This window comes from Aythya marila (assembly GCF_965140915.1).
Source record: "Aythya marila genome assembly, chromosome: 7".
Lineage (NCBI taxonomy): Eukaryota > Metazoa > Chordata > Aves > Anseriformes > Anatidae > Aythya > Aythya marila.
Genome location: NC_139048.1, coordinates 14,755,242 through 14,772,816, shown reverse-complemented (window position 1 = coordinate 14,772,816; position 17,575 = coordinate 14,755,242). Strand labels below are relative to the sequence as shown.

The window sequence follows — 17,575 nt, the reverse complement described above, 5'->3', positions numbered from 1 at the left end:
CTTCCCCTGCTGTGCTGCTACATGACTCAGGTAGGGCTGAGAGGCTTGCATCCCTCCTGCTGTTTGCTCTGCTGTACCTGTGCCACTTGATTTGGACTTCCCACAATCTGTGTCTGCATTACATCAGCGTACCAGCTTCCCCCACACACTTGCCAAGCTTTAAGCTAAACCGAGGCTCATTTAGCATACCTTAACATCAGACTTTTAGTTGGAAGATGAAATGGTTACAAGAAGTAAATAAATTATAACATCCACTCTTAGATTAAACTGTAAATTTCATTCCACAATGCTACAGCATCTTTTAGCTAGGTTCCCTTGGTACAATGAACACAAAAACTAAGACCCACAAGGGGCTGTGGTCTCCCTGCCTGATGTAACTTTCCCCTCTCTACTGCAGTAAGTTACACAGCTCCAGACCCTTGTGCACAGCAGGCTGAGTGTGGCAGCAAGGGTCACAGCTCAAGTCCGTATCTTCTGTCCCTGACAGCCAGAGAAGCCACTCTCTCCCTTTCACTTCTCAGCTGCAGAAACACAAATTCCCAGGCAGTCCAGCTGCAGGGAGATCCAGGTGCCAGGTTGGTGAGTCCAAGCAGGAGGGAGCTGCTCACCGGCACGCTGCTCCACTCCACTTACATCCGCTCCACCTACAGCGTGGTGGTTTCAGTGTTCGTGATGCCAGCATCCTTTGCCATCGCAGAGAAGACGCCCTGCTTCTGAAGGAGCTCCTCAGGGCTGTCGTATTCCACAATCCTCCCTGCGTTCATCACCATCACCCTGGCAGCAGGGAACAAGAACACCTGAGCTCCCACAATCCGAGCCAACGGTGCTGCTGGCACCAGAACTAGAGCCCCACCAGCACACATTCCTCTTACAACCCCATTAGGTGGTTCACCTCTCAGGACAGAGGTGAGGGCTCTCAACCCTGTGCTAGGGGATGAAATGCATATGGTGTCAACAACCCCACTACGACCTGTTGCTGTAAAGGGTCCCAAAAATGTTACTCCCCACTAATGCATGGCCCTCCTTCCCATTCTCTGTCCTGCTTTCCTGGAAGCTCTGTATATTGCTGTCCTGGTCATTGCAACCACCCCATCTTCTCTAACTACAACCTTGTGTCTGTCACTGGCATCTCCCTCCCCTTCCTAGGAGCCCCAGTCCCCGTATCCCATGCTACCTGTTGCTGTCCATGATGGTGTGGAGGCGGTGGGCGATGGTAAGGACAGTGCAGTCAGCAAACGCGCTCCGGATTGTTGTCTGGATTAAGTGATCCGTCTCCAGATCTACAGCTGCCGTTGCCTCGTCCAGGATGAGGATCTTGGCTTTGCGGAGAAGGGCCCGGGCCAGGCACACGAGCTGCCTCTGCCCAACGCTGGATGAGGTGGGGAACGTGAGTTACCAGGCAAACAAGTGGTGCTGAGGACCAGCAGGGCATCTGCGAGCCCACTCGCACACGCCACCCTGACCCCACCACCAGCCGGGGCATGCCTCAGCTCCTCTGCTCACCTCAGGTTCTCCCCTCCCTCGCTCACAAGGTGTTGCAGCCTCTCGGGAAGGTCTTGCACGTATTTCTTCAGGTGAGCCAGCTCGAGGGCCTTCCAGACTTCTTCATCAGTGTACTGGTCAAAGGGGTCCAAGTTCATCCGCAGGGTGCCGGTAAAGAGCACGGGGTCCTGCCAGGGACAGCACAGCGTGTTCACGTCTGCCATGGCCCTTCAGCAGAGGTGATGGCTCCAGGACTGCCCACCCCAAGTTGGCCACAGGCTGCTCGCCCTGCTGCCTGCTCCTGGCAGGGGTGGAGGCGAGGGGATGCCCACAGGTCCTGGGCTCTCCGCAGCACCCAGGGCACAGAGCCTGGGGAGGCCTCGCAGCAGTGGGATGCAGCTCACCTGGGGGATGATTGTGAGGTTCTGGCGCAGGTCGTGGAGGCCGATCGTCGCGATATCCACCCCGTCGATGACGATCTTCCCTCCCGCAGCCTCCAGCACCCGGAAGAGGCAGTTGGTGAGGGAGGACTTGCCAGCCCCAGTGCGGCCCACAACCCCAACCTGTGGAAGCAAATATTTAGACCCGCTGGCAGGGTTGAGGAAAACAGGACAAGTGCTCTTCTCCTGGTGTGGTGGGCCCCCCTGCCCCCTGCTCCCCAGCACATCCCCCCTTTCTCCTGCCAGTTCTCCCTCCACTCCTATGGGAAGGTGTGTGGAGCTGGCTCTACCTTGCAGCCCTCCAGCCCCACATCCAGTTAGGACAGGGTCTGTCTCCCCACGTCTTGGTCCTCTGTGCCATCCCCACAGGCAGCTTTGCTGGCTTGTCTGCACCACGGACTACCAGAGGGCCTGTGCTGGCTGCAGCCATGAACCTTGCTCCCCCAGCAGTGGGGCTTATGCAGGCTGAAGCCACAGAGTGTCAGCACACCCAGTAAGCATCTGCAACCACCACCTCCCAGACTATCTCCTCTGGTCCCTTCCCTGCAGCTCTGGAGTCCCCAGGAGCCACATCGACATCACCATCCCTCCCCAGTCCACAGACTGGAACAAAGAGAGCAGAACCAACAGCATCACTAGGGAAAGAAAGGGTGCACTGCAGGCAGAGAGGTCCTCACCTTCTCGGTACTCCCAATATTGCAGGTGATCCCTTGAAGAACCAGCTCCAGTTCAGGTCGGTAACGAACTTTGTAGTCAATGAACTGGATCTCACCCTTGCTGGGCCAGCCTTGGGGAGGACGTTTTTCTGTCACCCACACAGCCTGGGGGCACAGGAGTGTTAGGGGGCTGCACCCTGCAGTCCTGGCTTGCACCGAGCTGTGTAGCTGGTGTTTGCCCACACCCTGGTCTCCTCACCTCTCTTTTCACCTTCGTGTACTCATGTACCCGTTCCACAGCCACAATGTTCGTCTCCAGCTCTGAAGACATCCGCACCAGCCAGTTCAGTGTCTGGGTCACCTGCATGGCAGCGCCAGATGACACAGAGCTTAGCAGTACTCAAGAACAACCACCTCCCACCAACAGCTGAGAGCTCACGGACACAGCCTGGGCACAAGCATCCCTGGCAGCCCGTAACTTTCCTCTCACCAGCCACAGCCCCCTTTCCCCAGCCCTTCAAAAGCTTTGCTGCAGTGTCTCTGATCCACAGAGAATGTGCTCCTGACCACAGCAGCTAGCATATCCCTCACACTGGGATGTGTGCTCTCCTGGCTTCAAACTGGTTCCCAGGGATTGCCCTCCCCAGCAGGGAGACCCCAGCTAATCCCCTCCCCACATGTCAGAGCTGGATGCAGCCAGCCCAGAGCCATCAGGGTGCTGCTCCCAGAAATGGAACAGAAAAAGCCTTCATTGACTCACATTGAGGGCGGAGGAGATAGAGAGACCCACAATGCCCCCATCCAAAGTGCCCTTTGAAATCACAGCTAGAAGTGCAGAGAAGAAGACCACCAGGCTCCCAACGAACTCCAGACGGATGGCCAGCCACCTGCACAGGGAGAACACGGCCCCAGCATGGGGCCCACCAGTGAGACCAGCATCCCACCAGCAGCCCTGAGCTCAGCACCATACATGTGGTACCTGCCCCTACACCGCATGTTGTTTGTGGCTAATTCTGCAAGCCCTTCCACCACATCTGGCAGTCCCTGTGTCTCACATGTAACTTCCAGTGTTGGTAATGCCATATCAGAGGAAACCCAGCTACACAAACCTCACACACCCAGAACATCTACCCAGACACATACCAGCAGCAGGCAGTGCCCCCATCACACCCTCACCTGGCCTGAAGCACCAGCCTCTTCCCAAAACCCAGCAAGAGCATCACAGTCCTCAACAGCACAGACCAACCTGTTCAGGCTCTTGATGCTTTATAGGGACCATTCTCTACATTTCACAGTCACCCTAAAAGGTGTCCTTCCCACATACAGTGACCCTATCCCAAGCTCCCCCAGTGCAGACTCTCAGAGCATGTCCTGAGATAAAGAGGGAGGACTTCAGCATCCCAGGAACCTATCTCAGGACCCGAGGCCCCTGGATGCAGAGTGCTGTGGCAGAAGGAGCAAACTCACCTATTTGAGACAATCCAGGAGTACACACTTTTCTGATTGATGTCCATTGTGCTTTCATTCTGCTTTAGGAACCGCTCCTGGTGTCCATAGGCCCGGATGACAGAAAGGCCTGACACTGTCTCACCAAAGTGGGAGTAGATGGGAGACCTGGTGACAGAGTCCAGACGCCGCAGCTGGCGTGACGTGGAGATGTAGAAGCGCTGAAATGAGGGACACAGCTCAGTTATCCACACAAACCCTGGCAGCGACAAGGGTACTGCTCCGAGCAGGGCAGAAGCTTCTCTCAGGTACCAGGTACTCACCAGCACAAAATAGTAGAAGATGCCCAAGGGAATGACAATGATAGTGAAGAATGGGGTGGCCAAGGAGATCATGAGCAATGTGCTAATGATAGCCATGAAACAGGAGAGCCAGCTGCGGAAGGACATGGGAATGGTCTCATCTACTGTGAAGATGTCCTACAGTGTAAAAAGAAGCAGGGAGAAGCAGTCAGTGACCCCAGAGAGAGGAAGGAACCCAAAGACTTCACACATATACAGTTCATGAGGAACACACGTATTTGTTCATCAGAAACAAAAAGCGACAGGGCTGGCTCCAGGTCCACGTAGGTGTACCCAGGTCTCCAGCTGGCTATCATCCCTCTTCTAGCTGGGTGTCCTGTTTTGACCCCAAAACAGGACATAATATCCAGCCGTGGCCTCCCTTGCACCGAACAGAAGAGAAAATAATTTATTGGGATCCGCTGTCCAATCTCCTGCTATTAAATATAGCCCAGGAGGTGGTTTACCTCATAGGCAGCCGTGCATCCACCATACCCTTCTACTCCCTTCCAGGCCCTGATCTGGGCACATTTGTGCAGTGCTGAACTTCAACAGGGATGTGCCACCACCCAATGCTCTTCAGACCGGCCAGAACAAACACCTTCTGGGGATTGTTCTCTTACCTTGGCAAACCTATTCACAATGCGGCCAGTGGGGGTCGTGTCAAAAAAGCTCATGGGCACACGCAGGATGTTGCTGAGCAGTCGCTGATGCATAATGCGGGAGGCCCGCACGGCGCCGTGAGCAGACAGCATAGTTGCAAAGAGCAGGAAGATAGCTGTAAGGAGAGCACGGGGTGGTCAGCACCGGCTTGAGTGTGATGCTGGCCCCAAATCAGTCCCTCTGGCTCATGGGGCACACCGAGAAGAGAGGAGGCATCAAGATGCTCTGCAGTGACCCTCTGTGCCAATCCTGCACCTCATCTTGGGAAGCCCCAGTAACTGTGTCCCACCACAGGGGGAGAACATTAACCCTTTGGGAAGGCTGTGGGCACTGGCAACATCTCCAAACTGGTTACAGACTGCGATCCTCAACATAAGAGGGCAACACAGTCTTCTTGGGTCAGTTTGCTCTGACTTCATGCTCGTATCTGTACCCAGTCCAGGCAGAAGCAGGAGGGAAGGCACCAGCAGGCAGCTGGACACTGCTGGCTGCAGGCCTTATCCCTGCTGGGCCACATCACTGAGGTGAGCAGATCCTGTGTCCCCACACTCACCTTGAGACACCCCCAGTGCCCCGAAGACCCCGATCCTCAGGTCTCGCTGCTGCACGGGGTAGGTCTGGTTCTGGTAGCGCTCCGCATCATCAGTCCAGGCACTGAGCCACAGGTTGGTCCCCACATAGGCCACGTACTGTGCAACATAGCCCATGGCAACCCAGAACGAATACCCCCAGCCAACAGCACGCAGGTACCGCAGGTACATGGAGAATTTCACCTGTGGACCAGTTCAGACATCACTACTGCGTAGCAAACACGAGCCAGGAACAGCCAACACAGTCTCTGTTCTCCTTCCCCACCGCCCATGGTGCTGCCCCTACACGTCCTCCCTCCACCACCCTGCACTGGCAGCCTGTCCCCCAGCCAGGGCCACCTTGGCCACCAGCTCCAGGCAGCACTGTCCCCTTCGGTGCCACTTGGCTGCAATGGGACCACAGAAAGCTGGAGCTGGTTTCTCTGGGCCACAGCCAAGGTCTTGCAGGACTGAGCCAGGGCATTATACTGTCCCTCCTACCCCCTTGCCATCCTCCTCACCTTGCCAGTTTCCACAGCTTCCTTCTCGATCAGCTGCTGGCCCTTCACTTTCTTAGGGGGCTCCTCCTGGGACTTCTTCCAGGAACTGGTGCTCTTTGTACTGAGGCTGCAGGGAGGTGACGGGCACCGTTAGCCACAGGGTGCTGCATGGCTCCTACTCCCCTGGGGGTCCACCCCTGTGCTGCGCTGGGACACCAGCCTTGGAGCCCCCTTGGATAAGTGTCCTGACGTGCACAGCTTTGAATGAGCTTTGTGGAAGCCCTAGGCATTTGCAGCCATGAAATCAGAGCCCTTGGCCCCAAAAGCAGAACCAGCCCAGCAGAAGGAGTTTCAGAGAAGACCACAGGGTGAGGCTGTGGCACAACGATGCAAGTAAAGGCAAGATCAGATGCTCTTTACCCAGCCTAGCTGTTGGTGGCAGAAGCTGACAGGAAGGCTCCCAGTCCCTTCTCTGCAGGAATCCCCCCAGTGAAGCCCACAGCCCCTTTGGTCTCCTAAAGAGCAATGCAGGAGCCAGGGGAGAGCGCTGAGAGCTCTGGCTGAGTCCCCACCTGCGAACGAACTCTCTCCGATGGACACTGGCCTCTCGCTTCAGCGTCGCAGACACCACATCATCAGGACCCTCCTCCACACAAGGCTCAAGAGTTTCATCTCTCTGCTCTTCAGCCTCCTCTAAAGCAACAGCTACAGACACAGGGGTGAAGAAAGGCAGGGTCAGGCACTGAGGAGAAGATCCCATGCACCAGAGCATACACTCATCTCCACCCCCTGTTCCAGGCTCAGGCTGCATCCTCCAGCCACACATCACTCCTCTTCCAACCCTGCTGCAAGCCCACCACAGCAGGGGGAGGAAGAAATCCACTGTGGGGGGAGAGCTGGCAAGGAAAGCAGGGCTAAAGGCCTGCACAGAGGCAGTTCCTGGTGCTGCCTTCTGCCTCAGAGATTTGTGCTAGTTTAGGAGGTGCGGGACCCAGTAGGCCACATCACTCCAGTTTAGGAGCACTTCTCTGAGCTGAGAGATGGATCCTGTGGGGACAAAATGGGAATAGCCAGGCTTCAGCTGGACAACTGCATTATCAGTGTTTACCCAGGGCTGAGCCTGGGCAGGGCAAGCATCTACCTGACCTGGTGTCATTCCTTTCCGTAGGACTGGGGGAGCTGACAAAGATGAAATATTATCCAACACCACGCTCAAAAGAAACTAAAGGATCTTTCTCACCCCAGCATTGTTAAAGTGCATAGCTTGTTGCCTCATAAGACTATGGGAGCCATACACATAAAAGACCTGAAAAGGCAGTAAAGCGTTAGACATCCGTTGGTGGCTGTTCACAGTAATACCTGGACGCAAATCTTTGGCAGAAAGCCCTTGAGCTGCTGGTTGTGGGCAGCTGGGAAGGACACACAGCAGCCACAGCTGGGGCCTGGACTGGACAGAGTCAGGCCAGAGTAATGAACAGGGTCATGGGGCTTTCACAGTCTCAAGACACACACACAGCCCCTTCACCTGCCCAGTAGAGTTTCCAGTACCTGTGGTATTTTGCTCTGCAGCCTCCTCCTGGTTGCCGTAGGAGTTCAGGAACTGGGCAAAGGCCCCCCTGTTTGCAAGCAGGGTGCTGTAGGAGCCGTGTTCAGACACTGCTCCTGCCACCAGCACCACGATGTTATCAACCTGGGGCAGGAAACTGATACCGTGTGTCACCAAGATCCGTGTCTGCAATAAAGCGGCACTGCAGTTGGAGGGTAGTGAGCATCAGAACACCCCCTGCCCCCCAGCCTGCACCCTGCAGGCTCTCTGTCCTCTAGTTGGGGACCTCTCCATTGATCACTACCTGCCCGTGAGGACACAGGGCACCCCTCGCTTCTCCACACCCCTCTGGGGATCCACAAGGATTCTCCCACCTACTGGAAAGCTGGGGGATCCCTTCTCTGTCCCAAGCAAGCAACCCCAGCCTTCCCTGGACGGCCAACACAGTGCCAGGGTCATTTCTACCTGTCCTAGTCCCAGGAAGAAGGACACGAGTGCTCACCTTCTTCTGCAGCAGTCCTTTTGGCCCCAGCACGTTCTCGAAAAGGTATTTGCCCACATGTGCATCCACGGCAGAGAGGGGGTCATCCAGGACGTAGATGTCGGCATTGCTGTACACTGCCCGGGCCAGGCTGACTCTCTGTTTCTGGCCCCCACTCAGGTTAATGCCCTGAAAGGGAAGGGACCTCTGTGAGCCCTGGGTTGGCACAGGGCAATGGCTCTTTCTCCTGCTGCATGTGTTTGCCCCACAGTTGTTCACCCCCACCTCTCCACACAGTGCCCAGGGCTGATACCTTCTCTCCAATCTCCGTCTGGTCCCCTGCGGGCAGCAGCTCCAGGTCTGGGAGGAGGGCACAGGCCTTGATGACCTGCTGATACCTAGCTTCATCCAGCTCCGACCCAAAAAGGATGTTGTCTTTCAGCGTGGCATTCTGGATCCAGGCCTGCTGGGGGACGTAGGCCAGGGAGCCCTGGCAGAGAGACACAAGAAAAGGTTCATCACCAGGACACCAGCCTGAACACGGCCCCCTCCCACAGCTGGTCCTTGTCCTGGAGCCCCTCTGGTACCAGTCTGGTCCCTGACCTGGGAGGCTGCACGGTCACCCAGTGCCTGCCTCGCTGCCCCCTGCGAGCCCCGCAGCCCTCTCACCTGGATATTGATGTGTCCCTTGATATTCTCCATCTCCCCCAGCATGGCTGACACCAGGGAAGACTTGCCCGAGCCCACAGCGCCGACCACAGCCACCAGGCTCCCAGGTTTGATGTCCAGAGTGACACTGCAAGACAAAAGTGTGGAGTAAGCAGCACTACCAGGTCACCCCGGCACAGGACCAACACAGAGCAGAGGAGCACCTCTGAGGGGTGCACCTCTAGCAGCATTGTGAAGAGGTGACTGCTGCCCCCAGCTAACATTTTCCAAGGAGAAAGACCCTCTCCCCACCCCTCTGGCCCCACACGACACAGAGCACTTACTCTCTTATCGTAGCATTCCCATCCTGCTCCCAGGAAAATGTGGCGTCCGAGAAACGCACAGCGCTGCCTGCCAACACAAAGACACCTCAGGACTGAGGAAGCCCTGGACTGCCTTGTCCCTGATCCCAACCCACACGTCCCCAAACCCAGCCTGCACAGCCCCCAAACCCTTCTGCACAGCCCTTCACCTGGTTCTGTCTAGTTCCCACCTCCCTAGCTCCATCTCCAAACTAGCTCAGCCCCTACTGCCCCACGGCCCCACTGCTCAGTGGGCAGGGTTGGGCCAGCCCATGACCCACAGGGACTAACACAGAGATTTGCCTACCTGAAATGGGGTCGTGATGAATAGCTGAGGTGTCCATCTCTTCTCCACCCAGGTACCGCTCCAGCCTCGCCGTCGAGACATTGGTCTGTCACGGTAGAAAGAGGACGGCATGGCTTGGTAGGCTGCCAGGAGCCCCGTAAGCAGAGCACCACATACACACAGCGCTCACCCAAGCAGCAGCCCCCACCTCTCAGCCCCAAGCCTGTGTCACACACGAGTCTTTTCCCACCCTATTGCCAGCAGAATCCTGTGCACATATCCCTGGGTGTCCAGGGCCCAGGTCCATCACACATCCAAGCCCCATGTGCTGGTTTGGATAGAGGTACCACGAGACCCTCCTGCACTGCGTGGGCACTGACCTGCACCAGGGAAGAGAGGACCAAGGGCAGCATGGACATGGGGAAGCGCAGCACATTGAAAAGGGAGATGGCAGTAAAGGCCTTCTGTGCATCCAGGACGTTATTCTGATCCACCAGTACGTAGACAGCAAAGCTCGCCAAGGACACCTGGGACAGGTAGCAGCAGAGAAAGCCACCATCAGTGTGGTTGGGTGCCCCTTTGCTCCCCCTCACTGCACTTCAGCCGAGGTTCCCCATCTCTCCCACCCCCTCGAACACAGCCCAGGCCCAGCTCCCAGGGTGGTGCAGCTCTCCCCAGGCCCTTCGGCACTCACCAGGAAGGGGGCACATGTGAACACAAAGATAGAGATTGACTGCAGGTAGGTGAAGTTCAGCAGGTCCTTCAGCTCACGTGCCCGGATCTCGTTGATTCGCTTCTCAAAGGAGGGCTCCCAGGCAAAAAGCTTCAGAATCTGTGGGGCAACCAGGGTGAGCAGGTGTTGACCTCATGGGAATGCCCACCCTCACACCCAGCTCACTGGCAGCCAACACCTTGCTCAGAAGCCTGCTTGCCCACCGCATTCCCCGTGGCTCTGAGCACTTTCCCACAGCATTCCCACTCCCCATCCTTGGTTCACAGGTCACTGTGAGCCTCTGCCACCATGGCAGCACGCTCACCACCGTGGCTGTCCAGGAAATCCCTGGGACACCCTTTCTGTAATTGAAGTCTTGTTCCAGGTACCCAGGGCTTCTCTCCAGCCAGCCTTTCACAAGGGAATTTAGAGACTGAGACTTGGCCACCCCAGAGACCCCAGGCCAGACAGTAACTCTGATGCTGTAGGGTTATTGGGGTGCACTGTCTCTGCTACATTGCACCAAGGAGACGAGTGCAGCTCCACTGCTCACCTTGATTCCATTGAGGACTTCACCCATTATTTTCATGCGCTCATCTTTGTTCTTCATGTTCCTCACCTACAAAGAGAAGAGCCACGGGTTGTGTCAGCATCTAAACCAGGCAGAGCTCACCCTTGGAAATACACCTGTGCTGCCCCAGGGAACAGAAGGGGGGGGCTCCAGATCCCAGAGAAGCCATGAAGCTGGATGTTGGCTCCCTGGGGCTCTGGACATTCTGGTAAAAAAAACACCCTGTTATGATGCAGAATCTAGAGCTTTATGTTACGGTTGGTAATATCTTGCTTTCAGTCCTCCAGGCTGCACTCACACCTGTTCAAGTTCAGATTGATCTCACCTGCCTCCTGCATATCTCAGGTGCTCATCCCCCCCTGGATTAAGCTACAGCCCCCCCAGCCCAAGTCAAACTTCCTAGCCTGGGAAAGATCTGCAACATAACAAGGCAGGCAAAGGAATTGTGGAAAATTAGTGGGGAGAACAAGAGAAGTCCTCTGGAGTGGGAGGACAGGGAGAATATTGCCCCCACCACTGACCTGAATGGCTTTGGCCTTAGCAACCAGGAACCCATTGATGGGGATAAGCAGCACCATGACTGCAATGCCAGCCAGGACAGAGGGGCCCAGCTCTCCCCAGAGGAAGACGATGGACAGGATAATTTGCAGGGGGGATGACCACAGCTGGTGGATGAAGTTGGCCATGTCCATGAACCTCTGGGCATCAGCAGACATCAGATTCACAGTCTCTCCCACCGTGGACTCCTTGCGGGTGGCGCTGGACATGGTGAGTGCCTGGAAAGAGAAAAAAACAGTCACTGCAGGGCTCTGGGAGCAGCTTGGCAGCCAGCAGAATGACACAAAGCAGGGCACTAGCAGGCCAGGCTGAAACTGCTCCTGGTGCTTTTCTGCTGGTCAGGGGTGCTCTCGTCACAGCGTGCACATAGGGAGCCAGCGACACGCTGGGAGCAAAGCAACACATCCAAGGACAGGAATACCAGGGGCAGCTGCCCTAGGTGTTGCACTGCTCTGAAGAGAAACCTCTCCTTGGTCCCTGGTAGCCATCAAAGCAGTTTACCCCAAGTTGTTTGGGCAGGCAACAGATGCCAGATTCCCCAGCCCAGCTGGGAGAAAGTTAACTGGGTGGTGATGGGACCATACCAACCTTCTTGTAGATGGCAGCGATGAGACTGGCACGCACGTTTGTGCCTAGATGGAAGCACAAGTGGAAGTACTGCTGCAGGCAGAGGGACTGGATCAGTGCCGTCAGGAAGAGCAGGATGGAATACAGGTAGCCTTGCCAGGCAAATGCCTCCTCATCCGACACAAAGGCGATCAGCAGCCTGGAGGGCAGAGAGGGCCATGAGACACCCACCCTCCTGAGACAGCCCCAGGCAGGATGCTCCAGACCAACAGAGGGAGAGCAGCCTCACAAGGGTAGTGACAGAGACCCTGCCCCACACAGCTGGCTGGACACACAGCAAGCTGGGCCCCCCGCCTTAGGGAGACTATTTTGAAGGATGTCGGGAGCAAGACCTCATTCTCAGCAGCTGGCAGCCAGCTCAGATCTGCTCGGTTCTTCATTAAACTGTAACCCAAGACCTTCTCTTATCTTTGTCGAGGGCACAGAAAGTCACCAGGGTGTGGGACTGGGAGAGGTGTGTGTGTTGTGGTGGTGGGGTTGGAGCTGTGCACAGAAGAATGTGGTGGGGCTGGGTGCGAGGTCAGGAGAGTGCATGGACAGGGAGAGAGGAATGACTCACTTCAGCAGCTGGGGGCTGACAAACACAAGTCCATCGTGCACCAGTTTGAAACCCACTGAGAGCAGGAGGTTCTTCCAGAAGGTTTTACCAAGAGCTTTCATCAACCAACCCCTGGGGTAATCCTTGTGAGGGCCTTTGGCCCCCTTCTTCTTCTTCTTTGGCTGCTTCTCCTCCTAGAGGGAAGACGACACAGAAGTAATTGGGTGGGTTGTGTGGCTTCTTGCAGCTGGAAGGATGTTTCCAGGACAGCTCCACAGCCCCCAGACCAGGTTATCCTGAATGAAGGAGCTGCTCGTACTGCAGACCTGAGGGTGGTTCCTGCCCTTCTGTAGGGCAGGAGGATGGAGACTTTCCTGCTCTCTCAAAAGTAAGGGGATCTCCTGAGGACTGGAAAGGATGTGTCATGGGTCACCCCATCCTTGCCAAGGGCCCCACAGAATCACAGTGGGGAAAACCCAGCACTGGGGCTACAGGGAGCTGACACTATTCCCACAGGTGAGGGAAGGGACTTACCATCACCAAGATGTCTTGGCTCTGGGCCTTGCTCATACTATTCCCATGGTCTGGGTCACTTTCCCGCTGTCTTTTTTTGCGTTTCCGTATCTCCAGTTCTGCTTGGGCCTTCCTCACTGCAGTCTTCATGTTCTTCTCAAAAGCACCGTAAATAGCCTGTATCTTGTCTTTATCTTTCAAGTCCCAGACATCCTCAATCTCTAAGGGCTTGCGATAGCCCTTGTAAACCATCCTGTGGGGCAGAGAAATCTCCCCTTAGCAAGTCTCCAGCACTATATCAGCATGAGAGTCCGTGCTGCAAATTGAGAGCTTTCACACCCAGTCTGGCCCCAACAGAGGGAAGAATGCCAGCCCCCTGCTTCATGTTCACACAGCCTGGTATGGCTGCAGCTTCTCCTCCTGCTCCCAAGCAGCTGGGCGACTTCTGTGCCACGTCCCAGCTGTGGCAGATTGCTGCTCCCTGAAAGCTGGGCCCCATGCACCAGGTACCAGTGCACAGCAAGGCAGGAGGGGGCTGAGCTCAGGCTGCACAGACAGCATTGAAAATGACGTCTCTCTCTGCGCTGGCCCAGCCCTAAAGCACTGCTGCTTTTCACCAGCCCAGACCTCCTGTGGAGCCCTGCTCACCTGCTGTACCACTCGAAGGTGATGGAGCTCAGGAAGGAGGCTGTCACCTCTGGATTCTAGGGTACAAAGCAAAGAGAAGTGGGTACTGAGGCATCATGAGTGCTGAGAAGATGGTGTTGACAAGAATTGCCTTGGCACCCCAACCCTTAAGAAACCCCAGAGGTTTCAAACAGTGCCAGCTCCAGCCCCAGGAACCCCTCCTCACAGCCAGAAGTGCCTCCTCCTTGGGGACACATGCAGGTGCCCCAGGCTGCAGGCTCCAGATCTCCTTGTGCCCCTTGCTGACATCCCCCAGTCTCACACAGGCATCTCTGCAGCCTGAGGCAGCCCACCCTGCCCTGCACAAAGCCAGCCGGGATGTGCCACCCCGAGTCCCACACCCACTCCTGCCTGCACCTCATACCTTGTTTGTCATTTCCTTTGCTTCTGGGGCAATGTCTGAGAAGCCTGAGAGAAGGAAGAGCAGCAGCTGGAGCCCATAGGAGATGAAGAAAAGGACAAACCGCGGCACATCGGAGATTGAGTCCTGCAAGAGTGCAGAGTCCAGAGTGAATCCTGGGGCTTGCCTCAAGCCCACCAAGCCCTCAGTGGCAGAGCATCCCCAGGACAGTGAACAAGCCAGGCCCAACAGAGCAGTTGCAGAACTTGCTTCGGTCCCTGGCTCAGCTTCCCTTCACCACCCCTCTTTCCTTCTCCCTGACCTCCTCCTGGAAGTCCAAAAGGGGATAAAATGGTCCCAGAGAGCTTATGCTTCTTCAAAGGGAGTGGGTGATTTTAAAGAGCAGTTCGTCTTCAGGCCTCTTCCAGCCCCCCAAGGTTCTTAGGGCAACTGGGACCCCAGTGACGCCACTGAGAGCTAGTCAGGGGGTGAAGTCTGCAGGGACTTCCTTTGGGGACAAAACCAAACTGTTGGGAAGCACCCAGCTTCCTGCCAAACCTGACCTGCAGTGCTCTCCGGACGAGGGACTGGAACCGTAATATCCCACAGAGCAGGGACAGAATCCAGAAGCAGAAAAGTATCCCCGAGTCCCTGCGCAGGCAGAACCGGCGTGTGTCATGGATCAGCAGGACCAGGAACTAGAAGGAAAATCGGTCTGAGCTTCAGGCAGGGCAGCAAGACTAGGTCTTCCTTTTAAACGTGCCTTTGGGGCATGTGTCCCAGGACATGGTCTTCTGGGATTCACTATCCTGAAGACACTCAGCTCGCTGCCAGCCCTATAGGAGCTTTGGACTTAAATGCAAAGAGCAAAGGTTTATTTCAGAAAGACGTAAGATCAAACTCCTCTTGGAAAAAAAAAAAAAAAAAAAAAAAAGGTCTGAAGGCGCACGATACAGCAGGGCACTACTTCTCTTTTAAGAGAGTTTTAGATTTGCGGTGAGGAGTGAATATTGAACATCACTCTGTCTCCTGAATGTTGCCTCAAAGCCTAGAATTAAAGCCAGATCAAAGACCCAGGCAGGGCAGTATCTCTGAGCGGTCCCCTCGGATTAAAATCTCTCATAAACTTAGCATGTAAAACCAAATGAAACCAAATGACATGATAAAAGAGCAATTGTTAGCAAACCGGGGTGTTATGTCTGCTTGTAAGTGTAGCTCCTAAGTTTTATGGCTTTAAGACTGCTACAACAGCTCATAACTTCTACGAGAGATCTGCTACTTCTGCACGTATTCTATCACAGCTAACAGCCTCTATGTCCTTAGTTTCCTAGAGGACACATCTCACAAATCGTTACTCATAAATCACATCTTTAATCACAGATTTTTAATCACAAAACTTTAATCACAAAACTTTAATCACAAATCTTTACTCCCTAGGAATTCTGTGGCACTTCACAAGTCTTCCCACAAAATTCAGCAGTTACACGCAGGAAACTGAGATATCAGAGCAGCATGCCATGGACTGATGCTCATACTGTGCTATCAGTCCCGTGAAACCCGTACTCCTCCCTCCTTGACCTACACTTCACCCTACTGCAGCTTCACCCCTCAGCCCGGCTGCTGAGACACGCAGCTGGGGCCCTTGCTGCTGCAGGGCACGAGGCTGGTTATAGATAGCACAGCTGATCCCAGACCCCTTGGGAGGTTGTGCCTGCTGGAGACGTGTTATAAAAAAAAATAAATAAAAATCCAGTGTTTTGCATCCAGTTTCTGGGGCTGGCCCCCATCACTTACCTGAGGAGCAGTCAAGTCCTTTCTGATGTATCCCTGTGCTCAGCCTGGCTGCCACGTTGCCCGTAGCTATGCCTAGTGCAGAGCTCTCACCACCCCATCCTGCCCTGCCTGGGATCTTCCTTAAAGCAGAAATGTCACTAAGGCCTCTGGCGGAAAGCTCAGCTATGGCCCCAGTTTTTAGGAAGCAGCAGGGAGCACCACACAGCCAGACACCCACCCTCAGCCTATTCCCTTGGGCACTTCCCATACATATTGAGGGCTGCTCCCTACCCATCTCCCCAACTGTTTCCCTGCAGAGGCAGCTTCCCCCCATCCCTGTGCAATGGAAGCTTTCTGCTGCTCGTCCCTGCAGTCACATCCTGTCTTTCTGGTGACAACGTCCAGCTAGCGCTTACCCAGGTGACCATGTACAGGCTGGGGTTTGTGTACTGCACAGCTGGCGGGGAGTCCAGCCCCATGTCCTCCAGAAATGCCAGCACCAACTCTGCCACCGCCGTCAGCACCAGCAGCACAGTGAGCACCTGCGTGGAGAGGGCAGCGGTCGTGAGGGGAGGGCCAGCCCAGCGGGTGCACTGGGCACCACTGGGAGACAGTGCAATGGGACGAAAAGCACCGAGCCCCATAGAGCATTGCACCCCTCCAACCCATACCTGGCCAGGACAGTTTTCTAGGGCCATCCCACAGGAGCACTGCCATCGTTTTAAGCTCAGAGCACAAGAACCCACAGGATCACAGGCCACAACACATACCTAAGCCCTTCCTGCGCATCCCAGCCCTGTTATCTCCTCTGTCCCAGATACACTTCATCATGGTCTGCCCTTTGGGTACCCCCAGCCCATTGCTCCCTCTTTCCTACACCTTCCATCCATCCATTCTTCATCTTACTCCAACCCAGAGGCTTTCCACTCACCACCCCTTCATCCCAGGCTGCTCCAGCCTGCCCTCCGTGTCCCCCTCAGCCCCACTCCACCTGTTTGAAGATGTAGAGTTTGGTCAGAGATGATTTCCTCTCTTTGCCTCTGCACATGGGCAGGAGCTGCCATGGAGTGAAAACCCAGAGGAAGCCAAGGGGGATCCAGACCAGCACAGTCTTCTGGAAGCACTCCGGCAGGTCAGCATCTGGGCGAGTGAGGTACGAGGCATTCTGTTGGCAAGGACAGACAGCCAGGTCACTCGGGATCGCTTGACCCTCACCTGACTCACAGCACAAGAGCCAGAACTTCTCGGGCTCCTACCCACAGTTTCCATCCTACTGCAGCCTCAGTCCTCCACACCCGCTCTCCCAATTTACTGCTCTTCCCTTCCACTGAGCATCCTTCCCCGACAGGCAATGGTGGCCCCGATGCAGCCACTCACCCAAAAGACAGAGCCGCAGAACTTCTCCAGGGCTGCTGACATGGCTTGATTCAGGCGAGACGAGACGGCAGCTCCTTCTCCTCACTCTGCTCGGTTGTGAGAGTCCTGGGTGGATACGCGGGATAAAAGTCCCCACACACCCTCAGCTGGTGTTGGGATAAAATCCCTGATGGTACTCAGTTAATTATCAACTTGGTGTCATTGCACAATGCCACAGACCAACGCGCTGACCAAAAGGGCCTTGGAAAACCACACAAGCCCCAGGGAAGGGAAAAGAGGAAGCCCCAAGAAAGAAAAGGAAGGGAAGCTGCTGTCACAGAGCCGCCGCAGGCTCTGCAGTGCAGCATTGCACAACATGGTCACTGCTCTGAAACCACAGCCTTCGCCGGTGTACACAGACAGGCTTGTGCACAACCACAACACTGCCTTGCTGCAACAAATCTTTCCTTCCAGAACAAG

The 17,575-nt window shown here is 55.5% G+C and overlaps 1 protein-coding gene across 1 annotated transcript; it reads right to left on the bottom strand.

Moving 5' to 3' along the window:
* Positions 1–242: 242 nt before the first annotated feature.
* Positions 243–17,245, bottom strand: ABCC2 (ATP binding cassette subfamily C member 2). Its single transcript, XM_082764421.1, has 32 exons — positions 17,117–17,245; positions 16,731–16,904; positions 16,156–16,281; positions 14,530–14,664; positions 13,991–14,113; positions 13,588–13,643; positions 12,961–13,192; positions 12,448–12,620; positions 11,850–12,027; positions 11,225–11,479; positions 10,686–10,751; positions 10,115–10,252; positions 9,801–9,947; positions 9,442–9,526; positions 9,117–9,183; positions 8,794–8,920; positions 8,438–8,614; positions 8,146–8,313; positions 7,646–7,829; positions 6,670–6,802; positions 6,119–6,224; positions 5,582–5,801; positions 4,989–5,143; positions 4,348–4,503; positions 4,046–4,245; positions 3,339–3,465; positions 2,838–2,939; positions 2,600–2,743; positions 1,887–2,045; positions 1,504–1,670; positions 1,175–1,369; positions 243–774 (listed from the first exon to the last, which is right to left on the bottom strand). The coding sequence occupies exons 1-32, from the start codon at positions 17,156–17,158 to the stop codon at positions 645–647; spliced, it is 4,647 nt and encodes a 1,548-aa protein (XP_082620547.1). The 5' UTR covers positions 17,159–17,245; the 3' UTR covers positions 243–644.
* Between the last annotated feature and the right edge of the window lie 330 nt (positions 17,246–17,575).

Coding starts and splice junctions, on each gene's coding strand:
- ABCC2 (XM_082764421.1), bottom strand. CDS start 17,158: ATGTCAGCAGCCCTGGAGAAGTTCTGCGGCTCTGTCTTTTGG. Junction 12,621..12,960: donor GCCAAGACATCTTGGTGATG/GTAAGTCCCTTC, acceptor TCTTCCCTCTAG/GAGGAGAAGCAGCCAAAGAA. Junction 8,921..9,116: donor GGGAATGCTACGATAAGAGA/GTAAGTGCTCTG, acceptor TTTGTCTTGCAG/TGTCACTCTGGACATCAAAC.